This window comes from Aquarana catesbeiana, linkage group LG01 (assembly GCF_042186555.1).
Source record: "Aquarana catesbeiana isolate 2022-GZ linkage group LG01, ASM4218655v1, whole genome shotgun sequence".
NCBI classification, from domain to species: Eukaryota; Metazoa; Chordata; class Amphibia; order Anura; family Ranidae; genus Aquarana; species Aquarana catesbeiana.
This window is the reverse complement of record NC_133324.1, coordinates 975,867,582-975,887,066: the sequence shown is the minus strand read 5'-3', so window position 1 is coordinate 975,887,066 and position 19,485 is coordinate 975,867,582. Positions and strand designations below refer to the sequence as shown.

General features: G+C 47.4%; 1 protein-coding gene across 3 annotated transcripts in view; it reads left to right on the top strand.

Moving 5' to 3' along the window:
- LOC141123368 (cytosolic phospholipase A2 gamma-like) overlaps window positions 1–19,485 on the top strand; it is a 214,629-nt gene that overhangs the window by 41,304 nt on the left and 153,840 nt on the right. For all 3 annotated transcript variants that reach the window (XM_073612051.1, XM_073612052.1, XM_073612050.1), the window contains 3 exons: window positions 14,983–15,067; window positions 17,468–17,613; window positions 18,655–18,856. In XM_073612051.1, coding sequence (XP_073468152.1) covers window positions 14,983–15,067; window positions 17,468–17,613; window positions 18,655–18,856 — 433 coding nt within the window. The remainder of the gene's footprint in view (window positions 1–14,982; window positions 15,068–17,467; window positions 17,614–18,654; window positions 18,857–19,485) is intronic.

Sequence of the window (19,485 nt, the reverse complement as noted above, 5' to 3'; positions counted from 1 at the left end):
GGATGTAGAAAAGAGAGTTTGAGGAGAGAGGCAGCAATTGTGAAAAGGAGGAGAGGTAAAGAGTGCATGTTTCAGAGAGGAAGATGATAAAATTAGGAAATGGGGTCACCTGTAGTCTTTTATAGTTAGCTTTGTGCAAATCGCTGAAGTGCAAGAGCAGAAGTGCCACTTATTTAAAGAACCCACTTCTTTGGAAGAACCCCTGTATGTGCAGCCCCCTGTATGTGTTCCCCCGTAAGAAAGGCCTTGTTTTTATACTGTGTGTTGGGTGTGGGTTGAATCTGGCAATTACTGTATTTATCGGCGTATAACACGCACTTTTTTCCCCTTAAAATCAGGGGAAAATCGCGGGTGCGTGTTATACGCCGATCCCCTGCGATCCTGAGCAGTCAGATGTGAAAAATCGCCGACCGCGATTTGAAAATGGCGCCGCCGGCACCGAAATACACAGTGCCGGTCCTCGGCTCTTCTCGCCCACTTTCGGCTTCACTCGAGCGCCGCCCGAACCTAGCCGAGTGTACTCGGCTAGGTTCGGATAGCTCCGCTCACAGTCACGCCCATCCCGAGTGGATCCGAAAGTGAACGAGAGCCGCCGAGAAGAGCCGAGGACCGGCTCTGTGTATTTCGGTGCCGGCGGCACCATTTTTCAAATCACGGTCGGCGATTTTGAAGCTCAGCGAGCTGCAAGGCTGCACTGGGGCAAGGCTGCACTGGGGCAAGGCTGCACTGGGGCAGGCTGCACTGACATGGCTGCACTGACATGGCTGCATTGACATGGCTGCACTGGCAAGGCTGCACTGGGGCAAGGCTGCAATGGACACTGGGGAAGGCTGCACTGACAAGGCTGCACTGACAAGGCTGCACTGACATGGCTGCACTGGGGCAAGGCTGCACTGAGAAGGCTGCAATGATGGGCATTTAAATGTAAGTTTTTTTCCCTTCAACTTCCCTCCTAAAAGTTTTTTTTTCCTTAAAATTCCCTCCTAAATTGGGGTGCGTGTTATACGCCAGTGCGTGTTATACGCCGATAAATACGGTAATCAATTAGGAGGGCATATTAGCAACACAGCTAGCAGAGCAAAACTTTCACACCACAATCAAACTGCAAGGGGACTAAAAGGCAAAAATTGTAAAGATAAGGCAACCCATAATTTAGGTAAGACACATGCGCCCCTTTACAGGCATACTATAGACACCCCCCCAGCTACGAAATTGAAAGGGATATTACACTTTTATTGTTTGACTTTAAGCATTATTAAAATCACTGCTCCTGAAAAAACGTCTCTTTTTAAAACTTTTTTTTGCATTGATCCATGTCCCCTGGGGCAGGACCCAGGTCCCCAAACACTTTTTTATGACAATAACTTGCATATAAGCCTTTAAAATTAGCACTTTTGATTATTCATGTTCGTGTCCCATAGACTTTAACGGTGTTCGCGTGTTCGAACAAACTTTTTTCCTGTTCGCATGTTCTGGTGCGAACCGAACAGGGGGGTGTTCGGCTCATCCCTAGTCAGTGGAGAAGCCCATTGACAGATGATGACTCGTGGTTGTTAAGGATGCGGGTGGCCAGCTTCCCGGCCCACTGCCTAACAACCAGCTTTTTCTTCACACAGAATTCAGAACGGTCAATTGTTTTTCGACTTGTATGCTGGCACCAGTCAATCGGCCTGACCAAGTGGGTGGCACGGTATTATTGCAAAGGATTGGGAAAGGTTAAGCCGCCACTTCGTTTGGATAATGTCAATAAGTGTTGGGAAATTCTCAGTTTCTTACCAGCCCAAAATAACTGAATTAAGAGAGAATTCATTTTTTTGGACAAAGGAAACAGGTATACTGTATGTTTAGGTAGAGCTTGAAAAAGATATAAGAATTTAGGCAGAATGGACATCTTTAAAATGTTGCAGAGGCCAAACCAGGAGAACAGGCCTGATTGCTACTTTTGAAGTGACATCCGAACCTCTGAAAAGAGAGGTGAAATGTTAAGAGGGAAGACTTGGTTCAATTGTGGAAGAATATAGGTGTCCGGGTATTTCAGGGCATAGCCAGTCCACTTGAGTTTGTAAATGCCTTGCAAGTGGGATATTTGAGAGGTTCCACTGAATCCGCCCACTAGCCATCCCACCGATTCCTTCAGTGCACCCACTTTTATTTTCACACTCTTACAAATTAGTATATGAAAAAGAAAAGTGTATTCCAAGTCATCGGTGCTTTCAAGATATAACAGTGATGAATTATATTTTGGCCAAAAAATATGAAGCCTGCCACCATGACAAGGTAGGCTCTTTTGAACAGGAAGGAAGGCTCTAAGGAAGGCACAAGAAAGTGACTCCCCTAGGCCCAGAAACAGATACTATGGATATAAATGGACATTCATGGGAGAGTGGTGTTAAAAAATTATTAGTAGTTTATTAGCATAACATATATTAAAATTGCAATAATAAATTCATAAGATGTACACAAAAAATGGTTTCATTAACCAAGTTATCCCCAGCTAATCAGCTGTACCTTGCGACTTGTATGTGGAGGAGACCGCAGCAAAAATTCATGTGATCTTATCACCCCATATGCCCTATAGAGTTTCTTCACTGGTTATGTTCCATTATACTGCAGAAATGGATTCTTCTGGATCTCTTTGATATGCTTGGAGCATGCGCATGCAATGATCTTAGGTCTATTTCTCCAATTTGGATCCTATTTAGCAGTTGGTGACACAGCCAGTGGGGCCCTCATAGTTGGGTTTAATTAGCATATTTTCTATATCCAGAAAACCCTCCCCCCCCCCCCCCGGGGACCACACATGCACAATGCCTCCTCATTACCAGGTCAGACCCCCTCTTTGGTCAATTTGATGTGGCGATTAGCAGTAGGGACATTGTGCATCTGTGGGAGTCTAGGCACCTGCACTTTGTTTGTTATATGTGAGTATCTGTTTGTCATTGTCTGTCAATTTTGTTCATCTGACTTATGTGCATATCGGGTGCAATTAGCACCCGGTGAGCACATCTTTCAGTGTATGGTGGATCATATTTTTGTGTACATCTTATGAATTTATTATTGCAATTTTAATATATGTTATGCTAATAAACTACTAATAATTTTTTAACACTACTCTCCCATGAATGTCCATTTATATCCATAGTAACTGTCTCTGGGCCTAGGGGAGTCACTTTTTTGTGCCTTCCTTAGACCCTTCCTTCCTATTTGAATATATTTGTTTTAGTTACGGATATGACCTCCTAATTAGAGGAGAGACACTGGGTAAGAGTTACATTGTGCTGACTAGGCATTCATTTTCCAGGTGATCCCCCTTCTTTTCCTTTTTTCCTCTTTTGAACAGGACCCTACACTAACTGCACTACCTTTTCAATGCCCCAACCAGTCTATATCCCCCTTATCTAAGAAATATCTAAGAAAACAAAAACAGACAGCCCAGTCCAGCAAAGAGACATCCCTATACTGTATATTCAGCAAAGAGACATCCCAATTCAGCAAAGAGACATCCTCATACAGTATATTTAGCAAAGAGACATCCCAATTCAGCAAAGAGACATCCTCATACAGTGTACGTGGACAGACCAGTCCACAGTGAGCACTGTGCAGTCCTGCAGGCTACACGCAGTGCAGCAGTTCCACACAGCAGTTTCACACTGGTGTGGCGGCCAAACCAGCAGGGGGAGGAGGAGTTCACATGATATCACTGCGCCTTTCCCTGCAGGTGGAACGAAGTGAGCTGCATCAGCTCACTCCGTGGCTGTCCTGCTTTAGCAATTGCTAAGTACTACAACAGCAACAACTTGGTCTTGTTGGTTGGGGCCTGGGTGGCAGTTCCGGGACATGGTCATTCGGTGCTCAGGGCGAAGATGCCAAACTGTCCCCCTCCCACGTGATGGGTGACGGGCACACTGGATTATCTTTTGCAGCTGATCTCACTCTCAGTTGCCAGCACACTTGCCTCAACATCACTGTGTAGCTCCAGGCCCACCATTCAGGTTTCATGTTTACCCAAAAGTATGCAGTGATGTGGTTGGGCCGCCCTGCTGTGTGTTCTTTGCCTGTGTCAGTCTCCTTGAACTGACTGTAAATAGTGCTGGACCAGCCAGAGGCAAAACATATAGCCGAGCACATATGAGGTGAGGAAGGCACAGCATGCCACAAGGTACCTCCTCCCCACATGAAAACAGTGTGTGGGGGGAAGCTGCCCCTCCTGCCCCCACCATTTGTCGGAGGGTATCCTATCTGATTTAGAGTGAACTTTGCTGATTTGCAGATTCCAGACACAATAACTGCAATTAGCCAAAAGTTTCCCACGACTTCCCAGAGCTGCACTTGTATAGGTGATGCAGAATAGACATGTGCATAATGGAAAAATGTGTTTTGTTTCAGATAAATTTGTTATGTTACTGATTTTGTTTTGTTTCAGAATTTGTTTAGTTTTATTTTGTTTTCATGAAATTTAATTTGTTTAATAATTTTCTAACAAATTCCAAATTTTCGGAATGATTTGAATTTGGATCAGTTGAAAAATGATCGACCGATTCAAAAATAGCTGGTTTGAGGAATAGCTGGCTGTTAAGCAGAGGGCGAGGAAGCCGGCCACAGCGTCCTTAACCACTTGCCTACTGGGCACTTAAACCCCCCTCCTGCCCAGACCAAGTTTCAGCTTTCAGTGCTCTCACACTTTGAATGACAATTACTCAGTCATGTAACACTGTACCCAAATGAATTTTTTGTCTTTTTTTTCATACAAATAGAGCTTTCTTTTGGTGGTATTTGATCACCTCTGGGGTTTTTTAATTTTTGCGCTATAAATGGAAAAAGACTGAAAAATTTTCTTCATACATTTTTGGCCACAATTTATACTGCTACATATCTTTGGTAAAAATAACCCAAATTAGTAGATATTATTTGGTCTTTGTGAAAGTTAGAGATTCTACAAGCTGTGGTGCAAATCATAAAAAAATTAATTACACCTGATGTACTGGTAGCCTATCTCATTTCTTGTGATGCGAACAAGCCAGGAAAGTACAAATACCCCCCAAATGACCCCTTTTTTGAAAGTAGACATTCCAAGGTATTTAGTAAGATGCATGGTGAGGTTTTTGATATTGTAATTTTTTCCCACAATTCTTTGCAAAATGAAAATTTTTTTTCCACAAAATTGTCATTGTAATAGAGTAGCAGAATGTATTTTGGAGTGTCATTTGTGGTATACACATGCCATGAGTATTACGATACCACATGTGTGGGACTTTTTCACAGCCTAGCCACATAGAGAGGCCCAACATGCAGGGAGTGCCATCACGTGTTCTAGGAGCATAAATTACACATCTAACTTGTTGACTACCTATTACACTTTTGAAGGCCCTGGAGCACCAGGACAATGACACGTGACAAAGATGTGGCACTGATGATAGATGACACTGATACGTGGCACTGATGGCACGTGACAGTGATGTGGCACTGATGACAGATGGCACTAATACGTGGCACTGATGACAGATGGCACTAATACGTGGCACTGATGACAAGTGACACTGATATGGAACTGATAACAGATGGCACTGATACGTGGCACTGATGACACGTGACACTGATAACAGATGGCATGTGACACTGATAGGTGGCACTAATGACAGATGGCACTGATACGTGGCACTGATGACACATGACACTGATAACAGATGCAACGTGACACTGACAGGTGGCACTGGGGACAGGTGGCACTGGGGACAGATGGCACTGATAGGTGGCACTGGGGACATATGGCACTGACAGATGGCACTGATAGGTGGCACTGGGGACTGGTGGCACTGGGAACAGGTGGGCATGTGTGTTTGTGTGTGTGGCACTGTGTTAGTGTTCAAACACTCACGCTGCAGCTGCAAATGGCTCTCCCTCCTCACACGCGGTCTCTGTGTGAGGAGGGAGAGCCAGCAATGAGAGCTGATCTCATATGTTTACATATGAGGTCATCTATCATTGTACACTCCGATCAAGTGCTAAATGGCCGCTGTGATTGGCCATTTAGCACAAACCATGAATGGCTGTGTCCAAGGGACACGGCCAACACAGATTTCCTCCGATAGGGAGGAAGTAAACAGGAGGACGTCCAGGGACGCCCTCCCGACAATTGAGCGCCGTGCTGTCGCCATCTTACGGCTATAGCGCGGGTGCGTAGTGGTTAAAAACTGATGACTCATCAGCTGTCAGCGGGCTTCATCATTGACAGCTGTAATGTAAACAAAACAATGAAAACAATGACGACAATAGAACATTGTGGAGAAAAAACAGCATAGGGTCCCCCCAAACCCTTCAGGTCTGGTATGGATTCTAATGAGAACCCAAAATCCATAACAGACCCTTATCTAAGCCTGAAGGTCTGGAAAAGGGGGGGGGTGAACGAGCTCCCCGGCAGTCAGCTTTTATCACAGGCAGAGCTTTTTTTTCGGTGGTGTGGTTGGAGTCATGATTGACAATAAATGTACATCAGGGGACATTGTTTTTTTCATTTTATTTTATTTTTTTAATAAAGAAATTCTGCTGTCTACTGTTTTTCTTTATTTTTGACCCTTTTTAGGGTAAATGAGAAGGGATCCAATGTACCCTATACTCATTCACATAGCGGGGCGGGGTGGGATCTGGGGGCTCCCTTGTTAAAGGGGGCTTCCAGATTCCAATAAGCCCCCTGCCCGCAGACCCCCATTATTATTATTATTATTATAATACAGAATTTATATAGCACCAACAGTTTACGCAGCGCTTTACAATATAAAAGTTAGACAATACAGTTATAATACAATAAGATACAGGAGGATTAAGAGGGCCCTGCTCAGAAGAGCTTACAATCTAATAGGGTGGGGCAGGTGGTACAAAAGGTTGTAACTGTGGGGAATGAGCTGATGGAAGTGGTAAAAGATTAGTTAGAGACAATATAGGCTTTCCTGAAGAGATGAGTTTTCAGGGATTGCCTGAAGGTAGCAAGAGTAGGGGATAGCCGAAAAGGTGGAGGTAGCGAGTTCCAGAGGATGGGAGAGGCTCTGGAGAAATCCTGGAGATGAGAATGAGAGGAGGAGACGAGAAAGCTTGAGAGTAGGAGGTCTTGAGAAGAGCGGAGAGGACGATTTGGGTGATATTTGGAGACAAGATTGGTGATGTAGCTCAGGGCAGAGTTGTGAATGGCTTTGTATATTTAACCACCACCCAGGGTTGTCGGGAAGAGGCCCTGTCCCCATCAACATGGGAACAGGTGTTTTAGAGTGGGGGGGGCAGAGCCCCCTCATGTTAAGGGTGTGTGGCCTGGTACGGTTCAGGTGGAGGGGCGCTTGCTCATTCCTTACCTGGCCTGCCAGGCTGCATGCTTGGATATTGGTATGGTATGGATTTTGGGGTGACCCCATGCCAAAATAAAAAAAACTGACCCAAAGGGCCAAGTATTGACTTGGGGGGAACTACATGATTTTTTTTTAAATAGTCAGGCCAGCAAATTTCAACCGCGAGTCAATTTAAATGTGATTTGACTCCTACTACTTTCTTTTGCTGCAGCTCTATTTTGCTGCGGTTCTATACATGGTTCTATACATGGTACAGATGTGCCACTTTACAGGCAGACTAAGGGGACCCCCCCCCCAGGCATTATATTTAAAGGAATTTTTCATTTTTATTGTTTTACTTAAAGTGGGAACAATAAAAATGAAAAATTATTTTAAATATAGTGTCTGGGGGGTCCCATTAGTCTGCCTGTAAAGTGGCACATATGTACCATGTATAGAACCTGCTGCAGCAAAAATGACATTTCTAAAGAAAAAAAATGAGTCAATTCACATTTAAATTGACCTGGTGATGTCACCTGATGGCCCCGCCCCTAGTGACATCACAGACCCAGCATGCCCCTAATCTCCAAATAACCAAAAATGCGTCCAAATTTGTATTTGGACCAAAACAAATAGCACATGTCTAATGCAGAATGCACACTGTACATACAGCTGGGGAAGTATTCACTGGCTTAGAATCGGCCACTGAAATAATTTTGTGATTGCACAGACACCTTTCCTGTACGTGGGGGATCAGGGCGCTTCCCCATAGACTGTGCTATGTCAGCCACCTTCCCTTGTGACCATTGAGTATCTGCAGGATCATTTCACTAAAAAGGTTTTGATCTCCACTCCTCATTTCTCCCCTTCTTTGTGCCCCCCCCTCACACCTGTACGCACTCAGCCCCCCTCACACCTGTACACACTCAGCCCCCTCCACACCTGTACACACTCAACCCTCTCCACACCTGTACACACTCAGCCCCCCTCACACCTGTACACACTCAGCTCCCCTCACACCTGTACACACTCAGACCCCTACACTTGTACACACTCAGCCTCCTCCCCCACACCTGTACACACTCAGCCCCCCTCACATCTGTACACACTCAGCTCCCCCTCTCACCTGTATGCACTCAGCCCCCTCCTCACACCCGTACGCACTCAGCCTCTCCACACCTGTACACACTCATCTCCATATGCACCTGTACACACTCAGCTCCCCTCACACCTGTACACACTCAGCCCCCCACACCTGTACACACTTAGCCCCCCCCTCACACCTTTACACACTCAGCCCCCTCACACCTGTACACACTCAGCCCCTCCACACCTGTACACACTCAGCCCCTCCACACCTGTATACACTCAGCCCCTCCACACCTGTACACACTCAGCCCTCCTCACACCTGTACACACTCAGCCCCTCCACACCCGTACACACTCAGCTCCATATGCACCTGTACACAATCAACCCCCTCCTCACACCTGTACACACTCAGCCCCCTCACACCTGTACACACTCAGCCCCTCCACACCTGTACACACTCAGCCCCTCCACACCTGTACACGCTCAGCCCCTCCACACCCGTACACACTCAGCTCCATATGCACCTGTACACAATCAACCCCCTCCTCACACCTGTACACACTCAGCTCCTCCCCACCTGTACGCCCTCAGCCCCCCACACCTTTACACACTCAGCCCCTTCACACCTGTACACACTTGGCCCACTACACGTGTACATACTCAGCCCCCTCCCCCACACATGTACACATTCAGCCCCCTCACACCCATACACACTCAGTCCCCTTCAGACCTGTGCACACTCAGCCCCCTCACACCTGTACACACTCAGCCCCCCCCACACCTGTACACACTCAGCCCCCTCACACCTGTACACACTCAGCCCCCTCACACCTGTATGCACTCAGCCCCCCTCACAATTGTACGCACTCAGCCCCCTCCTCGCACCTGCACATACTCAGCCCCTCCACACCTATACACACTTAGCCCCTCCACACCTGTACACACTCAGCCCTCCTCACACCTGTACACACTCAGCCTCTCCACACCTGTACACACTGAGCCCCTCCACACCTGTACACACTCAGCCCTCCTCACACCTGTACACACTCAGGTCCCCTCACAGCTGTATGCACTCAGCCCTCCTCACACCTGTACACACTCAGCTCCCCTCACACCTGTACACACTCAGCTCCCCTCACACCTGTACACACTTAGCCCCTCCACACCTGTACACACTCAGCCCTACTCACACCTGTACACACTCAGCCCTCCACACCTGTACACACTCAGCCCTCCTCACACCTGTACACACTCAGCTCCCCTCACACCTGTACACACTCAGCTCCCCTCACACCTGTACACACTCAGCTCCCTCACACCTGTACACACTTAGCCCCTCCACACCTGTACACACTCAGCCCTCCTCACACTTGTACACACTCAGCCCTCCACACCTGTACACACTCAGCCATCCTCACACCTGTAAGCACTCAGCCCCTCCACACCTGTACACACTCAGCCCCTCCACACCTGTACACACTGAGCCCCTCCACACCTATACACACTCAGCCCTCCTCACACCTGTACACACCCAGCTCCCCTCACAGCTGTATGCACTCAGCTCCCCTCACATCTGTACACACTCAGCTCCCCTCACACCTGTACACACTCAGCTCCCCTCACACCTGTACACACTCAGCTCCTCTCACACCTGTACACACTCAGCTCCCACACCTTTACACACTCAGCTCCCCTCACACCTGAACACACTCAGCTCCCACATCTTTACACACTCAGCCCTTCTCACACCTGTACACACTCAGCCCTCCTCACACCTGTACACACTTAGCCCTCCACATCTGTACACACTCAGCCCCCTCCCACCTGTACACACTCAGCCCCTCCACACCTGTACACACTCAGCCCCCCTCACACCTGTACACACTCAGCCCCCCTCACACCTGTACACACTCAGCCCTCCCACACCTGTACACACTCAGGTCCCCTCACAGCTGTATGCACTCAGCCCTCCTCACACCTGTACACACTCAGCTCCCCTCACACCTGTACACACTCAGCCCCCCTCACACCTGTACACACTCAGCCCTCCCACACCTGTACACACTCAGCTCCTCCACACCTGTACATACTCAGCCTCCCTAACACCTGTACACACTCAGCTCCCTTCACACCTGTACACACTGAGCTCCCTCCACATCTGTACACACTCAGCCCCCTCCACACCTGTACACACTCAGCCCCCTCCTCACACCTGTAAGCACTCAGCCCCTCCCCACCTGTACGTCCTCAGCCCCCCCACACCTGTACGCACTCAGCCTCTCCACACCTTTACGCACTCAGCTCCCTTCACACCTGTACACACTCAGCCCCCTCAACACCTGTAAGCACTCAGCCCCTCCCCACCTGTACACACTCTGCCCCCACACACCTGTACGCACTCTGGCCCCCTTACACATGTGCCCACTGTCACGGAACGTCCCACACTCCGCTTGAGTGCTTCCATCATATACCGCTTCCTAAGTTCTGGAACACGAGTCCAATGGATCTGGCTATAGGAACCCCAAGAACTAGACAACACCAGTCTTGGAGTACATCAGAACTAACTTTTATTTTGAGATCTCACACACATTTATACAGCAGGGATGACTCAAAGCTAACCTAATTAACATGAGCTAATTTACTACAAAATGTACCCAGACCAGATGACAGACTTGTGGTCACCGAGCTTCACACATTAATATAAACACAATAGCTGGAGCTAATTACAATTAACAATACAAACAACAATCTACCCCCTCCTCAGCCTAGACCATTCGTCTACTAGCCAGTGCTGGTGGCTAATGTGATCAGCTCTCTCAATTAACATAAACACATGTTGATGACACCAGCATCTCCTCACAGGATGTGTCCCAACAGAATGAATCAGTCTTATCAGCAGGGGGCTGCTGGAGGAACCCCCCCCCTCTTCAGGGACACAGATCCACAGCAAGGAGTCCCCAACAGAATCAAATAACAAACAATATATACATATATACACGACTGAGTCTGATTAATACAGTTCAAACCGGACCTCCAATTCACCCCACAAAGAGCACCGTTCCATTGAAAGTCCAGGGCCCATAATCTGTTGGCAACAGGCTAGCGTTCAGTCCCCTCCAATAGCCTCTGTCTCGGGTGAGTCTGTCACACCCACACATATACACAATCAGCCTACCCACACATCTGTACGCACTCAGCCCCCTTATAGCTGTAGACCCTCAGCCCCCCTCACACTTGTACACATTCAGCCCCCACACCTGTATGCATTCAGCCCCCTCTCATAGCTGTATGCACTCTGCTACCCCCAAACGTGTACGCACTTAGCCACCCCTCACAAATGTGCACACTCAGCCCCCCCCACCAGGGTTGCCAACTTTCAATAAATTTACAAACAGTTTGTAAATTCCATAATTTTTTAATATGTCCATGAATGTCCATTATGGACATGTAGCCTGCATATCCATACCGGACATTCATAAAGAGATGCAAAAATTATGGATTTTACAAACTGTTCATACATTTACTGAAAGCTGGCAACCCTGCCACCCTCACACCTGTACATACTCAGCCCAACTCACACCTGTATACACATAAGTCCTCCACTCCTGTATAAACATGGCTCTCCTACACCTGTACATACGTATAAACCCTACACCTGTACATACGTATCATCCCTACACCTGTATATACATATCACCCCCTACACCTGTACATACATATCACCCCCTACACCTGTACATACGTATCACCCCTACATCTGTATATACGTATCACCCCCTACACCTGTACACACGTATCACCCCTACACCTGTACATACATATCACCCCTACACCTGTACATACGTATCACCCCTACATCTGTATATACGTATCACCCCCTACACCTGTACACACGTATCACCCCTACACCTGTACATACATATCACCCCTACATCTGTACATACGTATCACCCCTACACCTGTACATATGTATCACCTCTACACCTGTACATACGTATCACCCCTACACCTGTACATATGTATCACCCCCTACACCTGTACATACGTATCACCCCTACACCTGTACATACATATCTCCCCTACACCTGTACATACGTATCACCCCTACACCTGTACATATGTATCACCTCTACACCTGTACATACGTATCACCCCTACACCTGTACATATGTATCACCCCTACACCTGTACATACATATCACCCCTACACCTGTACATACGTATCACCCCTACACCTGTACATACGTATTACCCCTACACCTGTACATACGTATCACCCCTACACCTGTACATATGTATCACCCCCTACACCTGTACATATGTATCACCTCTACACCTGTACATACGTATCACCCCTACACCTGTACATACGTATTACCCCTACACCTGTACATACGTATCACCCCTACACCTGTACATACGTATCACCCCTACACCTGTACATACGTATCACCCCTACACCTGTACATACGTATTACCCCTACACCTGTACATACGTATCACCCCTACACCTGTACATAGGTATGACCCCTACACCTGTACATATGTATCACCTCTACACCTGTACATATGTATCACCCCCTACACCTGTACATACGTATCACCCCCTACACCTGCACATACATATCACCCCTACACCTGTACATACGTATCACCCCTACACCTGTACATACGTATCACCCCTACACCTGTACACACTCCTTTATGCAAACAGTTCCCCAGACCGGTAGACACACACATTGTATGCACACACAGCTTTGCCCCACATCTGTATACAGGCAATTCCCCCCCACACACACAACTCCCCCCCAAAAAAGTAAGGGTGCAGTAAAGATATGGCATAGGTGTGGTACAGGTGCAGTATACTTAATGTCCTGCCTCCAGTAGCTCATTCCCTGCTAGCAGTGTGAACAATGGGTATGGTCCTCTCACCAGTCTCTGTGGTGTGGCTGTGAACTCTCACTGCAGGAAGAGGGGCCCTCAGTCTCTCCACAGAATGCCTCCAGAGATTCAGTGGTGGGAAGTAGAAGATCAGTAATGCTCTGGTCACCCTGCAGAAACAGTGCAGATGCTGTAGCTGTGGTCTGTGCTGCACTGCCTTGGATGTCTCCATTGGTCTGGCCTGTCAACAGTCTGGTCAGTATGCAGAAGATTTGCTCTCAGTGGTGGCAAGTGGTCATTTTTTTGGGGGGGGCAGAAAACAGTAAACCCCCCACGTTGATTGGTCTTAGGGTTGGTGTGCATTTACCCCATCTATGCAGTGCATCACCGGTGGCTTCCCTTGCTCTTTAGCGGCAGCGGCAGCAGCAGTGGTGGCGACAGCTCTCCCTTCCCCTGCTCTCCACGGACATCAGCGACTTCAGTTTCCTCCCTCCTCCTTGGCGGCCAATAATCGGGAGTCTTCTCTTTTCGGCCAATTGAAAAATGGGTATCAGACCCGCTTCTGATTGGCCGGATTGAGGATCAGTGTTGCAACAGTGAATTATCATTCGCTGTTGTAACACCTGGGTGGGTTCGTAGTGCAATGCTCTGTGCCACGAGTCATCCTATTTTGAAGCCTATTAGAGCCAATGGCTCTAATCAGGTGCTTCAAAAAAACACTTCCGCCGCTGGTATTCAGGCGCCTGGCGTCCTAAAAGGGGCCGAGTGCTTGAATACGGGGTTGCAGTGGCGGCCGTGGATAGATTCATGCATAGCATGAATCTATCCATTGTTCAAAAAGAAGGTGGCAAGGAGAGAAGGGATGCGCACCGGCACCCCTAATGGATGGTCCGCCACTGTGTGCTCTCATCGTTCCCCTATGGTTAAGAGGAAGAATCTAGCTGTACAGTCTCAGAAAAGCAGCTCTCATGCACCAGTGTCTCTTGGGAATTATAGTGCAAAGAGCCTATAAGTTCCACAATATGGCTTATTTCTTGGGCTTCAAATCCCATGATCCTCTATGTTCTGGCTTGGCTTTTCTGGCTATAGTTCTCCCTCTGCTGACTGGAGAGGATAGTGAAGCACAACTGCAGGAAGTGGAAGTAAACTGATTGTAAAGAGAAAAATGGCTCCTTCTCCATGTTTCTATCATCCAGCACCTGGCTACAAGCACCATCAAATGGGAGGTCAATGGGCCACAAGTCAAGGAACCCCTAGAAACCTCCAGAGGAAACCCTAACATATGTATTCACTCCATAGGTGTGCGCAGCCAAATGCAATAGGGTGTGCACCCTTAAGCTCAAACACACATGCGTGTGTATGTATCTACATATATATGACTCTGGCACATTGATCCCCCTGCTGGCACAGTGAAAGAGAAAAGGATAAACACTTCTCTTATGGCAGAGCTGGTAAGAGGGAGATCTTTCCCATGTTTCTGTTGCTACACAGAACGATAACACTAATGCGCATGGGGGGATTAGGGTGTGCCTGGGCACACCAGGCACACCCTGTGCGCACGCCTATGATTCACTCACTGACTGGAGCATAATGACTTCCTGCTATCCAGAAGGAAAAAGTCTTGGCTCTACAGAAACTTTTTTTGTTTGTAAACACTTTTTTTCATGCGTTTTTTTTTTTTTTTTGTCCACTTAACAGATCATATGGGGAACGCAAATCCGTCAATGCAAGGAAGATAAAAGTAAAGGAGACCCTTTCATCCTTAGGCATGACTGTTGGAGAGGTAAAGAATTTCTAGTATTTGTCTTGTAAACTTGATGCTGAACAACCAAAAACAGTTGTGTAAATTGACCAAGTGACCTTTGTAAAAGTGAGCTTTCCCTTTAGCCTTCTATTATTAGATATCTTCACATGTTGTTAAGTTATTCCATACATGTACCCCACATGATGCTGTGTTAATTTCTTATTACTGCCCAATACATATGGGCGTCCGCAGGTAGGGGCAAGGGGGGCAAGGTCCCCCCCCCTGGAATCAGGGATCCATTTCGGGGGTTCCCCACTCAGTCCTTTATCCTAGCACTGGCGGTCAGCCCTGTACACAGTTTAGCAGGGCCAGTGACAACTGGTGCGAGGAGCGGGATAGCGGAGGCCTCAAGGGGTGGGCAGGATGACATCACCCGGTCTATGCATGAGCGAGGAAATGGAGGCCATGGGAAAGGAGAGCAGCAAGATGCCAGGAACAGCAGGCACAGTGTACCCGGCACCTCCCAGAGCCTGGAACCCCTGAACTCCTTAAACCTCCTCACCACTCCCAGGCCTGGAGGACAGACTGACCAGAGGTTCAGAGAACAAGGATGGGCAGGAAATGCAAGCAGCCAGGGAACAAAGCAACTTCTGTCCTCACCCAGAATGAAAATGGGTCTTGCCAGCTGCTGGCCATCATGGACACCCTACTGGCATGCACGGTACGGTACTGAGCATTACGCACACCACTGGGACATAGGGGCACTAGAGGGACTCCATACAGGACTAGTGGTTTTTCTCTCTGACCCCCCTTTCTCTCTCACCCCCCTTTGTCTCTCTCTGTCACCCCCTCTGTCTCTCTCTGTCACCCTAGGAGGGCCCGTTGAACCCAGAATCCCTTGGAGAGGTTGGGATACCCTTGTTTCAGCTCCCTATGCACCTCCTATGTCTAAGTGACCCTGTGTCCATTAGGGGCACAGGGTGACTGAGAAAATGTGGCTTGGATTACTTAAAATGGGACGGTAATATTTATCCACAATATCTCCCAGGATATATATAAAGACTGTTCTTGGTTTGTTTGATTCTGAACTCGACATGTTAATTGAAAGAGCTGATCATATTGGCCTCTGTACAATGTAGGAGACGGGCCGACTCCTACAGGAGCTCCTGCTATTGTGAGAAGGTCTCCCGTGTTTATACCTATGATAATGTATGATCTACTGTGTGAAGCTCGGTGACAACAAGTCTGACCTGTAGTGAAATCCTGATTAATCACAACAATGGCCAGGTGGGCATGGTGTCACATCGGCTGCTTTAAAGGATTAGTTAATTAGCTCATGTTAATTTATATTTCTGGTTGCAGGTGTAGTGTTAGAGTAATATGAGCAGGAGGGGGGAACCTCCTCTTCAAATGTATATAAGACTGTATTCTTGTTCTAATAAACAGCTCATGGTGAGAAACCAAACGAGCATTGCCTTGTTTGTGGTTGTCAGTGGTTGGAATATCTGATATCTATATTCAGACTGGGAGGAAACGGTGTATGACAAAAGCACTTAAGCAGAGTGTGGGACGTTGCATTACACCCCCTCTGTCTCTCTCTGTCACCCCCCTCTGTCTCTCTCTGTCCCCCCTATCCCTCTCTGTCCCCCCTCTGTCTCTCTCTGTCCCCCACTCTGTCTCTGTCACCCCCTCTGTCTCTCTCTGTCACCCCCCTCTGTCTCTCTCTGTCACCCCCCTCTGTCCACCCCCTCTGTCTCTCTCTGTCACCCCCCTCTGTCTCTCTCTGTCACCCCCCTCTGTCCACCCCCTCTGTCTCTCTCTGTCCCCCTCTGTCTCTGTCACCGCCCTCTGTCTCTCTCTGTCACCCCCCTCTGTCCACCCCCTCTGTCTCTCTCTGTCCCCCTCTGTCTCTGTCACTGCCCTTTGTCTCTCTCTGTCCCCCCCTCTGTCTCTCTCTGTCACCCCCTCTGTCTCTCTCTGTCACCCCCCTCTGTCCACCCCCTCTGTCTCTCTCTGTCCCCCTCTGTCTCTGTCACCGCCCTTTGTCTCTCTCTGTCCCCCCCTCTGTCTCTCTCTGTTACCCCCCTCTGTCTCTCTCTGTCAACCCCTCTGTCTCTCTCTGTCCCCCCCTCTGTCTCTCTCTGTCACCCCCCTCTGTCTCTCTCTGTCAACCCCTCTGTCTCTCTCTGTCACCCCCCTCTGTCTCTCTCTGTCACCCCCTTTCTTTCTCTCTCTCTCTGTCACCATCCACATGTATACAGTCTCTTACAGTCTTTTGTGCCATGTATGCAGTCTCTGATCATCTCTTGTGCCATGTCTGCAGTCTCTGACCGTAATAATGATGACCCCCCCTGAAAAAAATATGTGCGGATGCACATGCTACATATTCCATCTGTAACATAACTTATGATGATCATCATTTCTTTCTTTTTTCTGAAGAATTGCGACCCTCCTGTAATCGCGGTCTTGGGATCTGGGGGTGGACTCCGTGCCATGGTTGGTTTTCTGGGAACGATTTCCAAACTGTCTGAACACAACCTTTTAGGTGCCACTACATACATCGCTGGTATATCTGGATCAACATGGTATATACATTATAACAATTTACAAATCAATTTGTTAACTGCATAACATAACTATTGTTTTTTCTTTTTTTTTTACCACATTGCCTTCCGGAAATATTTTTTACACACATTAAGGACTCATGCACACTGCAGCTCAAAGAAGTGGCTCCTACAAGCTTTTGAGCTTTTATGAGCTCTCTTTTTTTTTCTGCCTGGAAACACCCCTCCATGTTAGCCAATGTGTCCATGCACACTATGGCTTTTTCAGGCTTCTTCAGGCATATCCTTCTACAGGGAGAAAAGACAATTAAACTCGCATTTTTGAGTTGAGCTTTCAAGCAAAAAAGATGTCCTTCACCCTGTACATATTGTACTTCTGAACCCTGGACAATGTACATAGCGCATTCCTGAGCCTTGCGACATGTACATAGCATACTCCTGAGTCTTGTGCCTTGTACATAATGCACTCTTGAATATTGCACCCTGTACATAGTGCACTCATGAACATTGCACCCTGTACATAGTGTATCTCTGAACTCTGCACCCTGTACATAGCACACTCCTGAGTCCTGTACTCTGTACATAGTGCACTCCTGAACCCTGCACCCTGTCCAAAACACACTTCTGGGCCCTGCACACTGTACATAGTGTACTTGTGAGTCCTGCACCCTGTACATATTGTACTCATGAACCCTGTACGTAGCACACACCTGAGCCTTGCGGCTTGTACATGGTGCACTCCTGAACAATGCACTCTTTGCACAGTGCACTTCCAGTGAAGGGGGGCTGCCCTTCTGACTACTGTAAAAATGATCGGAAGGATATAGAGCTGCCTCGATCACTTTTACTAAATAGATGAACACGGGCTGAAAAAATTGACACCAAACTTATGCAGCTGCAGCCATGAGATTGCTTCAACCACTTGAAGTCTGAAACGTTTCAACATGGCCTCAGGACATCAAGTGATTAGACAACAAATGAAGAACAATTCTCGTCCAGATAAAGCATGTTAAATGAATATCTTGCCTATCAAACATTTAACTTACTGTTTTAACATTTCAGGTGTTTGTCCTCTCTGTATTCGAAAAAAAACTGGTCAGACTTTTTATGTATGGAAGATCTGGTAAATCAGTTACGTGAGCAAATGAAATGGGAGACTAAACGGGAATCTTCAAGGAAGTGGATAAAAAAGGCATTTCTTGGCGACTCGTACTCTTTGACAGATTTATGGGCCTATATATTTGTCTTCCATGCATTGAACACAGTAAGTCCCATGTTGGTCCTCTCTAAGGTTTGGAACACAGGAGAACCTTTAGCTCTGGGGTGGCTTGACTTTAGCTCCTTGATTAATGGAGATGGCACAATTGTGGTGTCTACAACCATATATGTATAAAGGGAGGTGTCTCCACAATGCATACATAAACAAAAGGACCCACCAAGAATATGATGAATACAAGATTATTACCACAAATTCTTTATTGAAAATAATAATTAAATAGACATAAAGCTCAAACAGCCAGATTGTGAGTGGACCAGGATGGAAACCCCACCCAAAAACACTCCCCCTCAAAAAGCAGTCCTCCCCACTCTCCCCTATTCCAACTTTTCCCTTGCAAACCACCCACCTACCCTCCCAATTAACACCCCACTACACCCTGCCAATATACTGTATATGCTCAGGGTGTACCGATAGGCCAACAGTACCAAGAGAAGGGTGCACCGACTTAGAGCATTACCAAAATAAATGTTATTCCAAAAAAAGGGCAATGGTTGTACTCACATACACACAGTGTATAAAGGCATATAACAGCAAAAGCTGTTTTGAGTGGGAAACCTCTTCTTCAGAACCAAAATGATTCATTTTGGCTCTGAAGAAGAGGGTTCTCCCTCAAA